Genomic DNA, 15,839 nt, shown 5'->3' on the forward strand with positions numbered 1-15,839 from the left:
TGAAGGCCTATTTCACATAAATGCACGACTTATTCAAATGAGCCACTTACCCCTTGAATATCGAATCCTTCAGACACAGCTTATTTAAGAATTCAAAGGTTTTTGAGTTGTCGCGATAAACACAAAAAACTTCACACAGACGCAGCACAGGTAAAAGTTAATCTCCCACAACTTCATCAAGAGGATATGGTACTAGTGGTTCTGATGAAGTTCTGGAGTTGTATTCAACAATGTTCAGCTCATATTTGACATAATCTAAGACAATATTCGAACAAAACGCTACGTTTGAATACATTTTAATGTTTGAATACATCTTTATGTGTATTCCTCTGAAACGGATTTTAACCATTTACAAAAAGCGATTTGTCTTGAAATCAAACACCAAAATTCATTTTCACTTAAACCCGATTTTAGCTATTCACATAAAATGCTTATCATATGAAAAAAGTACAAAATAAGTTTAGGCCTCATTGAAACCTCACCAAATCTTCAAATACTGGACAGTCATTAGTTACAACTTTGCAATTGAGAGCAATAAAAAATATACAGAGACCAACGCGAATCGAAAAATTGCTTATATTTTCATTATTTTCAGTTCTCCTTATGGGAGTATCGATACTGAAAAATACTAATTCAACTTGATGAGATGCTGTTCAATTCAAGTAAAATAATATCACAACATGATAATTCAGTTACCATTTTGATTTACATGTATAGGAATTGTACAATGGTGATACAAATAGACAATTCAAGATGGAGGGACGCATCAAGAAACCTGTTAAGGTTTATGAAAGTAGTAGTATGAAAGTAGTAGAACTATAGCATTAGTAGCAAATTGAAGCAAAAGTTGCAGATGGACAGGCCGACGGACGGATGGACGGACAGACGATGACGGATAATCCCCCGGACCCATCAAAACCCATAAAAACTCATTGGAAAGCGGGTTTCATTGAATATCCCTTCCCCAAATATACCGATTTCAAATTTCAATGTAATACGGCTAGCATTAGGCTTAAAAATGATTTTTGCGGCATAAATACCCACAAGAAAGCCATTTTGTTTCTGATCAAAAAATGTTTTTGAGATGATGAAATAAAGGGTATAATAAATGTATAACCAAAATTCCAGACGAGAAAAAATATGCAAAATGTACTTATTTTGACCGAGAAACAACAAAGGCTGCCAGTCAGTTATCTTAATTCTGATAAGGGCCAATACTTTAGATTCGTTTACTGAATATTGAATTTCAACCAAAAAAATTATTCTGACAATTCTGATTTCTCAATGTATCATTTTATTTAAAATTTTTTTTATTTTATCATTTTATTGAAGTATTCACAGAAACCAAAACCAATAGAAACCGAGCAATTAACAATCAGCAGTTTGTAGAAAAACCAGACAGCTACAGTTAACAATAATAAGTACTGGGCGTGGATACGCTGGTATCACTGGTACTGGCTTGATGCGCTGGTATCACTGGTACTGCCATGATGCACTGGTATCACTGGTACTGGAATGATGCTTTGGTAACACTGGTACTGGGATGATGTACTGGTATCACTGGTACTGGGATGATGCACTGGTATCACTGGTACTGGGATGATGTACTGGTATCATTGGTACTAGCTAGATGCACTGGTATCACTGGTTTGATATACAGAACACCTCGCTCCGACCATATCACGCCAATCCTTGTGCAACTACATTGGCTCCCTGTATCAGCTAGGATCGACTTCAAAGTTCTGTTGCTTACCTAAAAATCACTCACCCACCAAGCTCCTGACTATCTCCGTGAACTATTAACCACCTACAAACCGTCCAGAAACCTCTGTTCGGCTCAGCAGCATCGACTTCTCGAACGTCGTTATAACGTGTCAACATTTGGATCCATAGCGTTCTCTGTTCACACTCTGTTCGTCACTTTGGAACTCTCATGAACTATCTAGATGGTTATCTCTCGACCTCAATAGCTTCAAGACCCATCTCAAAACAACTTTGTTCCATGCAGCATACCATTAACTCTCGGAAAGCGCATTTGAACTGTCAAAGGATACTTGCGCGTTATAAATGACAATTATTATTATTACTATTACTGGTACTAGGATGATGCACTGGTATCACTGGTACTGGGATGATGCACTGGTATCATTGGTGCTGGCTTGATGCGCTGGTATCACTGGTACTGGGATGATGTACTGGTATCACTGGTACTGGGATGATGCACTGGTATCAATGGTACTGGCTTGATGCACTGGTATCACTGGTACTGGGATGATGCACTGATATCACTGGTACTGGGATGATGCACTGGTATCACTGGTACTGAAATGATGTACTGGTATCATTGGTGCTGGGTGCTGGCTTGATACGCTGGTATCACTGGTACTGGGATGATGCACTGGTATCGATGATACTGGCTTAATAGGCTGGTATCACAGGTGCTGGCTTGATACGCTGGTATCACTGGTACTGGGATGACTATACACTGCAACTGGGTTGGTGTGGGTTGATAGTACTTAATCTGTAGTAATGAAGAAGGCGGCCAGTCTCACTACTGGGTAGCCTAGTATCAGGTGCTGAACTCAGAAGCGGTGCTGCGACGTTGCATAACCAATTCATATCTGGCTTCAAACAAATTCATTCTAAATATAATAAACACATTTTCATCTACGTCGTCATAAAAAAACCAATATAAATCATTAAATAATGAATAAATGAGGGATCGATTACACTTACATTTAGTACATTGTTATAGTACGTTGCGCAATTATTCAAACTTTCTCCCTCAACCAGGTGACTTCATATAAATCAATCAAAACCATTTACTACAAAATATCAAATATATTTTCATTCAATTATAAAACATAACACCATTAAACAGTGAATAATGAATAATAATCGGAATCTAGGCCTATTTCACATATACCGATATTTATGAGATATTTCAAATGAATCACTACTTACCCCTCGAATATTGAATCCATCACCGGAATAATTCACTGACACTGTCAATATAATGACAGCTACTTCCCCGCAGGAAAAAAACGCTCATAGGCTGGAAAAACACTAGGTTAGGGTTGCTAGGCTTATGAATGGATAAATATTTGGGTCTGGTACCTACCGTAGCTTTTTAGGCCTAATTGAAAATAATTCTTTCAACAAAATCGAAACATTTTCTAACTTGCAATATCGATGAGTTTCAAACTCAACGAACAATCAAACATTTCGGCCTGACTCGCAATGATGAGTTTCAAATTCAAACTTCACATAGGAGGCCTTGGTTATTTGTATGTAGGCCGTGTGGGTGGTGCATATGCCAGAGCCAGCCCACAGGCACTTGAATATGGGCTTTGATAATGGATAAATATTTGATAATTTACCAGCGATACGTTAATCCTACTTTAATAGATCGCCATGTTTTATAATAAATTTACCCATGATGCAACGCGCGCCGGTCGTTTAGCTATACTATACAGAAAGGCTGGAAACGATCCTATCTCCGTAATGCTTAAATCTACCCGCAGTTATCGGGACAGCCGAACACTGCCGATGATTGCCGAAGTACGTCCTTAGTGTCAATTTTAATCCTGAAATATAGGAGCGCCCATAATTTCAATTGTAGATGATTTTTTTGGAAACATTGACACTGTTTTAGCTCCATTAAAGATTTTAAATGGCAACAAAATTGATTTTTGAAAATTTGCGATGCCTCTTCGGGATTGCTGTGACGTCATCTGTCCCGATAACTGCGGGTAGATTTAAGCATTACGGAGATAGGATCGTTTCCAGCCTTTCTGTATAGTATAGCTAAACGACTGGCGCGCGTTGCATCATGGGTAAATTTATTATAAAACATGGCGATCTATTAAAGTAGGATTAACGTATCGCGGGTAAATTATCAAATATTTATCCATTATCAAAGCCCATATTCAAGTGCCTGTGGCCAGCCCCAGCGCCAGCGCCCGGGCCCTGATACGGTCTGGACCGGGCGGAGGGAGGACTCGCCCACCACCCGTGGCGTCCCAGCTAATGATGTCAATGATGACTGAGGCCTATTATCAATTAAACAGTTTCAAACTGTTTATTTGCTGTTTTCTGAAAGGAATTAAACAGCATCAATGATACATGCTTGGAGCGCATGATGGAAATTCCTTACAAACGGCACGTCAAATTTGGACCCGGAAATAGGTTTTTGCATCATTATAATAAATCCCATCCATCAGTGTCACATTCTATCAAATTCAATTCAATTTTGTTCCGCGAATATTTGTGTCGAGAGACGGAAAGGAAATTCTATGTCGAGACATCAAGGATAGTTTTATCGTAATTACTGCAGTTAATTTTCTGTTTCAATGCAGATATAGAAATAATTGTCTTTCCTTATTGAATGTTTCTAAATTTTTTTACTTTTCAATAGAATAATTGAGATTCTTCCTAGAATGAAATATTTAAGATCAGCAAAATTGAAAAAAAATATATACTTGAGATATTGAAACGTCGATATTTTTGTGATCACTTTTGAGATTAAGAGTTGAAATGATTAAACTTTCAAACTGACTGAGGTATTCAAATGAATAAAAAAATTATCTGATTAGAATTGGATAAGTGTTTAGCAGTTTAGATATTCTAGTTTAAGATTTCGGATTCGAGAACTATTTAAATTAAATTTCAGAGATTTGTGCTAGATATGTTGTGGATTTGAGATAACCAAGATAAATAATTGAGATATTTGAGGCATACTAATTGAGATAAGGTAATGAGTAAAAACTTACTTAAATTGAGGAACAGGTCGAGTGCCCCGCCATTTTTCAGCACCTCGACCTGTACGGATTTCAGCACGTCGAATAAAAAGTTACATGACATGATTGTTGTAGTTTTTGTAGTTAGTTGTCGACGTTGTTGTAGGTTCCGTAGAAGGTTCTCACGGTTGTCGAAGGTTCGGTTGTCGAAGGTTCTGTTGTAGAAGGTTCTGTTGTAGAAGCTTCTCACGGTTGTCGAAGGTTCTGTTGTAGAATGTTCTGTTTTAGAATGTTCTGTTGTAGAAGGCTCTGTTGTAGACTGTTCTTCTTGTTGTAGGTTCTCTGATTGCTGCTGCTGCTGCTGCTGCTGCTGCTGCTGCTGCTGCTGCTGCTGCTGCTGCTGCTGCTGCTGCTGCTGCTGCTGCTGCTGCTGCTGCTGCTGCTGCTGCTGCTGCTGCTGCTGCTGCTGCTGCTGCTGCTGCTGCTGCTGCTGCTGCTGCTGCTGCTGCTGCTGCTGCTGCTGCTGCTGCTGCTGCTGCTGCTGCTGCTGCTGCTGCTGCTGCTGCTGCTGCTGCTGCTGCAATATTAATAAAAGAATAATTAATACCAAGATATCAAATCAATCAAGAAACATTTCATCGACAGAAAAAAATAAAATGGACGCAGTTTAGCATACCGGAAAATGGCCGAACTGGAAAGAGTGACCCCGTGACCGGGCCTTATATACCGACACCGGTGTGACGTCATATTTCACAATACTGACCAATGACAAGTAACTTGACATTCCCGCCGAGAAGTCAAAGAATGAAATTATTGCCACCGAAATGCCATTAGATTCGAATCCTGCAAACGGAACGATAGTTGATTTTCTATTAAGGGGTGCCTTCACGTTGGAAAGCGCCGATGCCCAGGCTACACCAGTCTACTTAGTTTTGTGGCCAATTTAACATACCGTAAATCGGGGTGACTTGAGACGCTTATTTGTGATTTTTTCAAATGCAGCTCGAGGACCTACCAACAATCTACCCAAATGATGATTATTTGAACAACAATTGGTCCCTCTTCAGTTCTAGGCATGATGAAAAAATGTGTCTAATGATTTTCTAATTTTTCTTATTAAGAAACAACTGTCTCGTGTCACCCCAAGGTTAGGGTCTTGAAAATTTGCTGTAAATAAAAGTCTGTTTGATTTTACGCCGATAATTTGATTCTGTTTGTTCACCAGTTGCAGACTTTGAGCAGCTTATGCAACTGTGGAACAATTGGATTCAAAACTCAGTAGAACTGGATCCAGAACTGTAGAACTGAACCGCTGACTACGTATTATTAGAAATCAAATAAAACCAGAAAATTTGTAGGAAATTTCGGTCTAGGAGACGACGCCTTCGGCCACTCGCTGCTTTTGTTTTTGATGGCTGATCGGGTCTTATCTAAAGGATCGTACTCAAGCTGGTCAGTTAGGGATCGAGTTCAACTAATACACCTTTAACCTGTGGAAACAGTAGGATATTATGTACAGCCTTGCGCCGATAATCAAGTCTTTTTACTTTGGATCATTTAACCAATCCGTGAAATTGATTGTCCGATAACTATTTCCTAAAAAATGTTGAAAGTCTCTTTTACTCTCCCAAGACCGACTGAGGTGCATGGATCGTATGGTGACATCAAAATACTCAACTTTGGAATAAGTCGAAATCATTTTTCAATGAATAGGCCTAATTCCAAAATATTCAGTATTAATGGAAATGTCCATCTATCGTATATCGCTATTCTATGGTTATTTGCATTGATTGACCAATTTATTCGAAGACTAATGTTTCAGTCCACTGGAAATACACTGCCAAATTTTCCTTGAGATCTGAGAGTTGGGTATAGGCTAATATTTTCATTAGATAGAATAGGTTTGCGGATTTTACTTCATCATATTTAGAAATATTCTGGGAAGGATTAGCCATGCATTTACAGTATCTGATGCTGCACTATATATACATCATCGCTCCGTCATGCCGAGTTATACATTTCACATCAACCAGTAGGCTACATGCAGCTGTTCAGTGTGTATACACAATATCTGAATACGAGGCTGGAATTACATGCTCACTTCACGTAAGGCCAAATTCAGACTCTAAAGCAAAGTTGTTTAAACGTGGATCTATTAGAAGTTCACTATTTTAGTTCTATTAGAAGTTCACGCATTATTTGTTTGGTAGTCAGCCAGGCATCAGGGCCCAGATTTATGAAAAAAAAGTTCAACTTCTTAATCTATTTAAGATATAATAATGAATAACGAAGAAAGTATATCGATGTAAGAGTTACTGGGTTCAGGGTTCGAACCTGACAACATTGATATTCAGGCACAGGCACACAAGTTCGGTTAACACGAGAGTCGCTCTCAAGGTCGATGACACACCGGCGGCCCAGATTCAACGAAGAAATGGAAGTCGATGGTATCTTAGAAAAAGATATATTTGTTGGTATCGAGGGGTAAGTTTTAAATATATTTTATACGTCCCTTGGATTGTTTGCTATCCTATCTTTAATTATTTGCTCGAAGTTTCATTGTAAAATTTGTTTTAAGCGTCAAGTTCTAACGACAACGTTGTTGTCGTTCTGTCAGTAGTCAGTGTCATCATGATCATCATTCCCTCCAAGTATCAACCACAATGATTTGTTGTGAAGAGATAATATTGGCAGTATGTATTCTACAGTGAAGATGTAGTGTACACTGTAGCCTGATTGACAGTCAGTTGCCAGAACTGATAATGTACTGCACTATTTCATTTTATTTTTGTTCGATCATCATGTGGTTTTCTTTTTTCAACTTACTTACTGACAATCAATTTCACTTAATTCGCAAAAAGTCTACTGACTGATAATGGAACTTTGCCCTAGAGACATAGTTATCCACATATTAATTGAAAGAAATATTTTTATTTTCAGAGGTGGAACTCATTCAAAGGTTGTATTGATGACTAAAGATGGCACTATTATTGCTGAAGGTGTTGGCCTTGGTACTAACCAATGGGTATGTTGTCCAAGCGAATTTTACTGAGATCAATTTTTGAGTTAAGTGTATGGTAGTCATTTTCTCGTTTTGCATTTTAGCAAATTGGCTTAGAAGAATGTGTTAATCGCATTGTTGATATGGTTATGGATGTCAAACGAATTTCTAAAATACCCATGGAACTACCAGTGAAGGCAATTGTAAGAAAACTAATACTTTAGCATCGTGCATCATTAAGAATAAGCTATTGATATGTGTTTTGAGCTGATGTATTGATGTATTCATCTGATCATTGCGGTATATTACAGGGATTAGCTTTGAGTGGAGTAGATAATGAAATAACTAAGGTCAAGATAAAGAAACTTATGTCGGAGTCGTTCCCAAATTTCTTTGAAAATGTGTTTGTTTGTAATGATACTGATGGTGCTCTGGCGACCGCTTTCAAAAATGGTAGATCCCGGTACTTACGTTTTTGTTTACTTACTCGTTTATTTTTGAAAAATATTCGGCTTATGATTCTTTTCTGGTTAAGGTGGTATCAACATTATTGCCGGTACTGGCTCAAATTGTCTGTTGAAAAATGATGATGGGAGTTTGTATAACTGTGGAGGATGGGGGAATATGCTCGGAGATGAAGGAAGTGGTATGTATTATCATCGATTCTGGTGAGCTACAATATTTGTATCTTGCAGGTCAATTTGTACATTGAGATCTCTGACTTACCTTTATTTATAAGCATATTGGATCTCTTACACTGCAATGAAGACAGTATTTGATCATATTGATGGCTTAAATCCCTCTGAATATGACATCACATTCGTAAAAGAAGCTATGTATAAGTATTTCAAGGTAAATAAGTATGAATGGCTTATCCCAGTGATATGATGAAATGACTTAGATATTAAGCCAGTGTGAGAAAGTATGAACGTGAGGGTGAGAGTGAAGTGTGTATTTGGGTACCTGTTGCTACAAACTAAAACTTTTAACAGGTTCACCCTTCTAATAAATATGTTAAAAATCATGTATGTACTACTTTATTATATATAATTCATGTTTATTAGCTAAATAAAGAATACTAAAAATAAAAAAGATTATAATTATCTTTCGGTAATGAGAAAATGGATTATAATGTCTGAATTGCTTAAAACATTGGTTTCTTTACTGTATGTAAATTCTTTGGTATATTATCAGTCACTCCACATTGTTCCTACCAGGGTGTTTGAATTCTAGGCTACCCCCAATTGGCCAAAAAAACAGCTCAGCCTTTTTGAAAAGAGCGCAATAAATGTGTTTAGCTTCATTTTGCAGATGAATGAGCAAGCGGATATTCTGGAACATTTATATACTCACTTCGACAAAAAGAATATTGCTGGATTTTGCGAAGTGTTAGCTCTCGGTAAGCACTATTTATTTAACATATGGGTACCGAATGTGATAGCTTTGCTAATCCTGCCATTTTCAGTGACAAAGAATGATATGAAAATGATTGCCATCAAAAATGCAAAAACGATGCAGTATGTTATTTTTGTATACGATTTTATGAATCTATTACTTTATAAACCTTCTTTTCCTTTTTTTACAGAGGGAAAAAATGATAGTCTTTGTTTCCACATTATGAAAGAAGCAGGGAAATATCTGGGCAAACATATATGGGCAGTCCATCGGAAGGCTACCCTGGTAAACAACCTCTTTGCAATTATTGGTTATAGACACATATATCATCATCTAAAATAGATAATACATTTTTAGGGAACTTTGAAAAATCCTGGTGGTTTGCATGTTCTCATCAATGGCTCAGTTTGGAAGAGTTGGGAGTTACTTCAAGAAGGTATAAAGCGTCGATAAAGTTTCTGATGTTGACAATAGCAGTGCTTCCTATATGATTAGTGATTCTCCATCTTCTTTTCTGTAGGTTTTATCGAAGGATTGTCGTGGAGGGAACCGAAAGTAAATGAAGTGACTATGTACCGTCTCACCTGCTCGGGAGCACTAGGAGCAGCATATTTAGCTTCTAAATCAATAGAAGAACCAATCAGTCTGGATTATGATAAAAACACTAAACTCTTATATCATTATAAAGCTTAGTAATTTGAGCTGTACTGTGTATTACCTTCAGCAGATTGAAATTATGCACTGAATTAGATCTGTGATCTGTTCATAGTGCAGATATTTACTCGACCTTTAATCTCATAATGTGCTAATATAATCTATGATCGGGTTGGACTGGACACAATAGCCACAATAAGAATCAGATTTTGATTGTTATTTGATTGGTGTGGTTGTACTATTTACATTTTTAATGAACATATACTGTATCCGAATAAATGCCTATAATTTTCTAAATACTGGAATTTAGTGTGATCTTGATTTTTGTCAATAGGACTAATCATCTTGGTCATATAAATAGTGTCTTCCCTTGTTAATTTCATTACGATACTAAATATCATGATTTGCTGTGATATTTGAAATACAATGTAGTACACGTCATTTCGACAGCTGTAGATGTGTCCGGTACTTAGTTTATTACTTATACATGTAGTGTGCTAAGAAAGGAGTCTACTAGTATCCAATCCTCTAGAGGAAAACTTTAACAGGCTCCCTACGCCTCCTTCAAAACAGAAAATGTTTTTAACGGTGCTTGAAACTCCATTGATTTGAACTAGGTGCCCAAAACTGCTTCAATTTTGAGGAATAGGCAATTACATATATATATAAATGAATATTTTGTCTTGTTCATAGTTGTACAATTGACTATCCCTAAATCGATACAGTTAGGACCAGGCTGTTTTCTTTCCCCAATTAGGTGGCTTCTGAATTAGAAACCAAGTTAAGGTAGTTTATAGGATAAAAATAAGCTTACAAAACCACTGCATGACCGGTTTACCAAAACTAACAGTACTGATTCAGGGGAAGTCTGCAGTAATTGGTATGAAAGTGATTCGCTACCTTGAAATTTTCTCCTTCAAAATTCCTTATATCTGAACCCTGTAAAAGACAGTGACTTGACGAAGACACAAAAACAAAGCGAACAAAATACGATTTCGTCTACCGGTATATATAATAAGTTTATTTTAGAATTCGCTGCATGCCATTTATACTATACAAATTAAATTATATATAATAAATAGATCTTATACATAACTAATTGACACACAACAAACGGGTTTTAATTTTCAATACATCACATATCCTGCACAAAATTCTTCTACCACTCGAAACCAAAAAACAAATTCCCTGCCTTTTCCGTTTATAACTGAAGTATTTCGTTGACTAAAATTCACATTCATTAAAATACTAAAAAATATGAATTTGATAGCAAACAACCCTTTTTAGTATTGGTTCTACACCATTTGCACTTATTAATAGTTTTGATTTACAACACTTAACATGTATGAACATATTTTATCTGTAGAACCATATTTCAGTTGATGATGGAAGGGACTGTTCAAATTGTATGTACAGTGTACGCATGCATAGGGCAGGATCATCAAAAATTGGAAATCAGGAAATATTTTCATGCGTATCATTCGAACTATATCTCGACTCTTTCCATTAAAAAGCAATTGATGATTAGCGTGAATTATTATCATGAAGAATTTAATGGCTATTCTTGCTCGGGATGAACTATCTTAACTTTTTAATGAGCAAACTTTTGAAAAAGATATATTTTTCGATTTCTGAGATCATTCATATGACGTGGTAGGGAGAGTGCTTAAGATCTAATAACCCGTGAAGTCTAACAAGTGTATTCCTTTGTCCAGTGCTAAATATAAATATTCTGTAGTATAATCCAGTGCATATACTGGGCTGCGTATCTTCTTTGGATAATACATCTGGAAATAATTGAAATTTACATAACAGACATGTAAAACAAAACTCCGCTACCTCCAAGGACCAATACATTTTTTCGAGGTAAGCGAATTCTGATGCAGCCAGAGTGATGTGGATCACTAACACATTTTTTTTTCAGAATGAAATTTTAATTTCCTAGATATCTATTAATCAGAAATTATCTAAATGTGTCATTCATATTGTGTTTAAATGCCAACATTTCATCTGCAAATGAACCTAGAAATATTTTTTCAAGGCACGTGATAAACCGAGGCAATTGACTCTGAGGCACTTGGAGTATTGTTTAGATTTTGTGATTTCTATTGAATATTCTAGACAGAAGCTCTTCAAAGGAAACTAACTCACCTTTACTGGTTTAGATGTCATGCGTTTGTCCCATAATCGGGACAACCCATGCCGTGCAGTACCACTGACAATTGAGTAAGGAGTGCGGGATTTTATACAGTACACACTTACATCATCTGGATCTTCCCACAACCTAACCCTGAAATAATTTATAAATAGGATTAAATAAACATAAAACCGTGGTTTTCTACGTTACGTTTCTAGAAAATGCCTTACGTCTGATTAGAATTAGATCGTAGATCCCACTGCTTGATACATGTATCATAACCGCACGTATACATAGTTACCGGATCATCAAATATAACGTCTAAAATTCCAGCTCCATTCACCGGCTGATCTACGATTGTGCTCTCTAATAAACCACTGAAAATATATACTGGTACATTCATCAATCTACGTAAAAGTTGACTTTAAATAACAAGTTATTTTTTAACTAATCCAAATAAAGCATTCATACTGTACAGTCAAACCCCGTGCATCCCATTTTAATGAAGTATCGATTACAACCAATAAATGTTCATGTGCCAGCCAAAAAATTTGTTATTCCCCTGGTGATCCTTTGGTTTCAATGGTAGAGGATAATGAAGCCGTATCGGATACAACTAAGTTTTTAGATGGTCCCTAGGATTTCTTTATAACAAGATTTAAATGCTGGATAAGCTATTTAAATTACCTTTCTAAATCCCAAATCCGTAGTGGAGAGATCCCATTCAAACCAGCGGTTCCACAGACAATTTTGCTAGAAATTCAAATAAAATATCTGCATTATGAAATTACCAGTGGTTTTAGATCAGTTTGTGCTGTGTACATACTTTCCGTTTGGATTGATTTTCAATGCCCATACACGATCACTAGTAATTATATTGTGGCGAACTGATACGCTTTCATCATTTTTAACCAGGACCTATGAAATGCAAAACATGACTAATAAATGGAGTCACATTCAAGCTTTCAATGGAATATCGGAAATACCTTGACGGTTTCATTCCTAGTTCCAGCCACGGTAATATCCCTGCAACAATCTATTGCACTAACTTCACTATTTGATTCACAGATTATTTTCCATTCAAGAGAAGAAGTTGCCTTGTTCCAACCGATTATAGTACCTTTTCTGAAATGAAAATTTTCGTTGGCCCTTTATCTTTATCATAGTAGCATGAATATTGTAATTATCATTCTGGACCCAGTTCCACAGTTGTGAGTTAACATTTAACTCAGAGTTAACTCATTGAAAATTAACTGATTCTATCTCAAGAGTTGGCTCTAACTCACAACTGTGGAACTGGATCCTGGACTCAATGAGATATTCTATCAATTATTGGTACAAGAAATACTTACACATCAGCACTGACAAGATTATTGTCACATACACTGAAACAAGTGATATCTCCTGAGTGACCCCTGTATAAACACATATTAGTTCGTTGTAATCGACCATTTGATAAACGTTCACGACAGCTTAGCTCATTACGACTAGAAATATATATCAAATCATTTTCCAACTCCAGATGTGGCATCTGTCTGTAATAAAAGAATATTTCATATTAAATCAATTAGTTCAGACATAATGAACCTGAACGTTGATGTTTAATACACATCTGAGCATTTTATTACCTCCTTGAAGTGACTAGGTAATACAGATTAATTAGAAACTATTACCTAATGTATTCAGTAATCAGCTTCTGTTCCTGGAATCTGCCTCTATTCCAATTGAAGCAAATTCTACATTTTTCTTTAATTGTCTTTTCGCACCTAGTAAGAATTGAATGAACTTTTTATCATATTATTATTATTAGTTTATTATATCAAAAAAATATAAATTTTTTTAATGATATGACACAATAACACGATAATGTATGGCGGGTAAATAATTCAAGTATATAAATGCATTGAATAGATAATAACTCAAGTATATAAATACATTGAATACATAATATATACCAATAAGAATTGAATGAACTTTTTATCATATTGCCACTTGATTATAACAAGCAAATTCAAGAGAGTTCAATAATAAGGCATAGTTAAATGCAATGAAGCATTACCTGGTGGATGACGGTCTCTCAGGAATATGATCATGGATATCAACATTTCCATCAACAACAACAACACTCAAATCATCGATGATTGTCTCATGACAAGGGTTCAGGGCATCAGCCACTGTCAAAGTTTGGTAGAGATTGCGCCATAACCGATCTTCGTTCGCTAATCGGTTAAAATGCTGACACACTTGGCAAAGATCAGCTAATGTCTTCAGATCACAATACGAGAATATATGCAGTAAAACAAGTTCAGGAAGGGTCACCAAATTCAGGCGTCCAGCATATTCTTTTCCTAAAGTCATTTTTGGACGGCTTTAAAGCCCAGGACAGGCGATCTGGACGCTTTACTACTATCTTGTTTATTCGACTGCTGTGATTAACCATTGTAGATGTTGCTCAGTAAGAAAAATATGTCGAAATTTGGGAAATTTATGATGCAAATCCACAGGATTCCATTTTGACTAAATCGTTCAGTAACAGATGTAATGGTTTTGGGTAAAGACTAGATACCATACGGCGTCTTCAACAAATCCAAAATACATGTATTGCCACGATACCATGCCAAAATTTTCGTCCGCGCTTGTCGAAATTTCAAATGGATAAGTTTCTAGAAAACAAGTTCGAAAACAAGTTTCTTCATACATGAAAAGTACCTGTTTTTGACGCCAAGAAAATTGTAACAAAATGCCCGTAAAATTCTACCGGGTTGCTGGGTATTCGAAAAAAAAGATTTTAAGATTTGTTACTTATGCTTCGACAGAGAGATAAATAGTGGTACCGGTAATGAACTGAACTTTTAGTTAAAACTATGGAGGATTCGGTAATTTATCCGCACCGAAAATAATCCAAGACATCAAGATAAGGGTCCACTGGCTCGCATTGCCCGATTGGACCGAAAAATTCTCTATGCCTCCCTATGACATTTCCCTCCCCTCCTAAATATTAGCTAAAATTTCACGGTACCAGTTTGAACGTTTATGCCATGATCAATATTTTGCAAGCAAAAAGTGTCAGTGTCAAAAGTCAGTGTGGACCCGGTACATCTCCCCGGTCGATATCGTACCAACCACCAACTGTCACGTGTATGTGGGGGGGGGGGGAGGGAGGGTAATCAGTAATAAGATGACAATAACATTGTCCGTATCTACAATCGCGGTGAAACGTGCATGTTTATCGGATGTTGCTTATCAGTGTACATGGAACATGACTTTAGGGACAACATATAGATACTACCCACTATCGTTAATAGTTCCACAGGACAAAATGTTGCTAGTTGTTAGTTCGGCATTTTTCTTACTCGCCTTTTCGGCATACGCGAGGCAATTCAATAGTGCTTACCCGCCATCCGGAAATGGATCGTCATCGTTTTGGCCACGATTTAATTCATCAGATGGACATTTTAGAAGAAATGGTGTTCATAATTTCTCTACAACGGCTTACCCAACGATTAATTCAACTTCTATGATGAATTTCACCACAACGGCTTATCCATCGGTCAATTCAACATCTACCACGAATTTTACTACGACGGCTTATCCATCGGTCAATTCAACATCTACCACGAATTTTACTGCGGTGGCTTATCCATCGGTCAATTCAACATCTACCACGAATTTTACTACGACGGCTTATCCATCGGTCAATTCAACATCTACCACGAATTTTACTACGACGGCTTATCCATCGGTCAATTCAACATCTACCACGAATTTTACTACGACGGCTTATCCATCGGTCAATTCAACATCTACCACGAATTTTACTACGACGGCTTATCCATCGGTCAATTCAACATCTACCACGAATTTTACTACGACGGCTTATCCATCGGTCAATTCAACATCTACCACGAATTTT

The 15,839-nt window shown here is 36.7% G+C and overlaps 2 protein-coding genes across 2 annotated transcripts; one reads left to right on the forward strand and one right to left on the reverse strand.

Moving 5' to 3' along the window:
• The first annotated feature begins 7,146 nt into the window (after window positions 1-7,146).
• Window positions 7,147-10,084, forward strand: LOC141900042 (N-acetyl-D-glucosamine kinase-like). Its single transcript, XM_074786744.1, has 10 exons — window positions 7,147-7,223; window positions 7,680-7,764; window positions 7,845-7,943; window positions 8,052-8,193; window positions 8,276-8,386; window positions 8,480-8,592; window positions 9,052-9,139; window positions 9,326-9,420; window positions 9,493-9,571; window positions 9,656-10,084. Exons 1-10 carry the CDS (start codon window positions 7,174-7,176, stop codon window positions 9,826-9,828), a joined length of 1,035 nt encoding a protein of 344 aa, XP_074642845.1. The 5' UTR covers window positions 7,147-7,173; the 3' UTR covers window positions 9,829-10,084.
• A 713-nt stretch (window positions 10,085-10,797) lies between these two features.
• On the reverse strand, window positions 10,798-14,750 carry LOC141899766 (F-box/WD repeat-containing protein 4-like). The gene is made up of 9 exons (XM_074786279.1): window positions 13,986-14,750; window positions 13,600-13,692; window positions 13,279-13,461; window positions 12,913-13,051; window positions 12,753-12,844; window positions 12,614-12,679; window positions 12,157-12,303; window positions 11,941-12,079; window positions 10,798-11,576 (listed from the first exon to the last, which is right to left on the reverse strand). The coding sequence occupies exons 1-9, from the start codon at window positions 14,282-14,284 to the stop codon at window positions 11,463-11,465; spliced, it is 1,272 nt and encodes a 423-aa protein (XP_074642380.1). The 5' UTR covers window positions 14,285-14,750; the 3' UTR covers window positions 10,798-11,462.
• Between the last annotated feature and the right edge of the window lie 1,089 nt (window positions 14,751-15,839).

This window comes from Tubulanus polymorphus, chromosome 2 (genome assembly GCF_964204645.1).
Source record: "Tubulanus polymorphus chromosome 2, tnTubPoly1.2, whole genome shotgun sequence".
Lineage (NCBI taxonomy): Eukaryota > Metazoa > Nemertea > Palaeonemertea > Tubulaniformes > Tubulanidae > Tubulanus > Tubulanus polymorphus.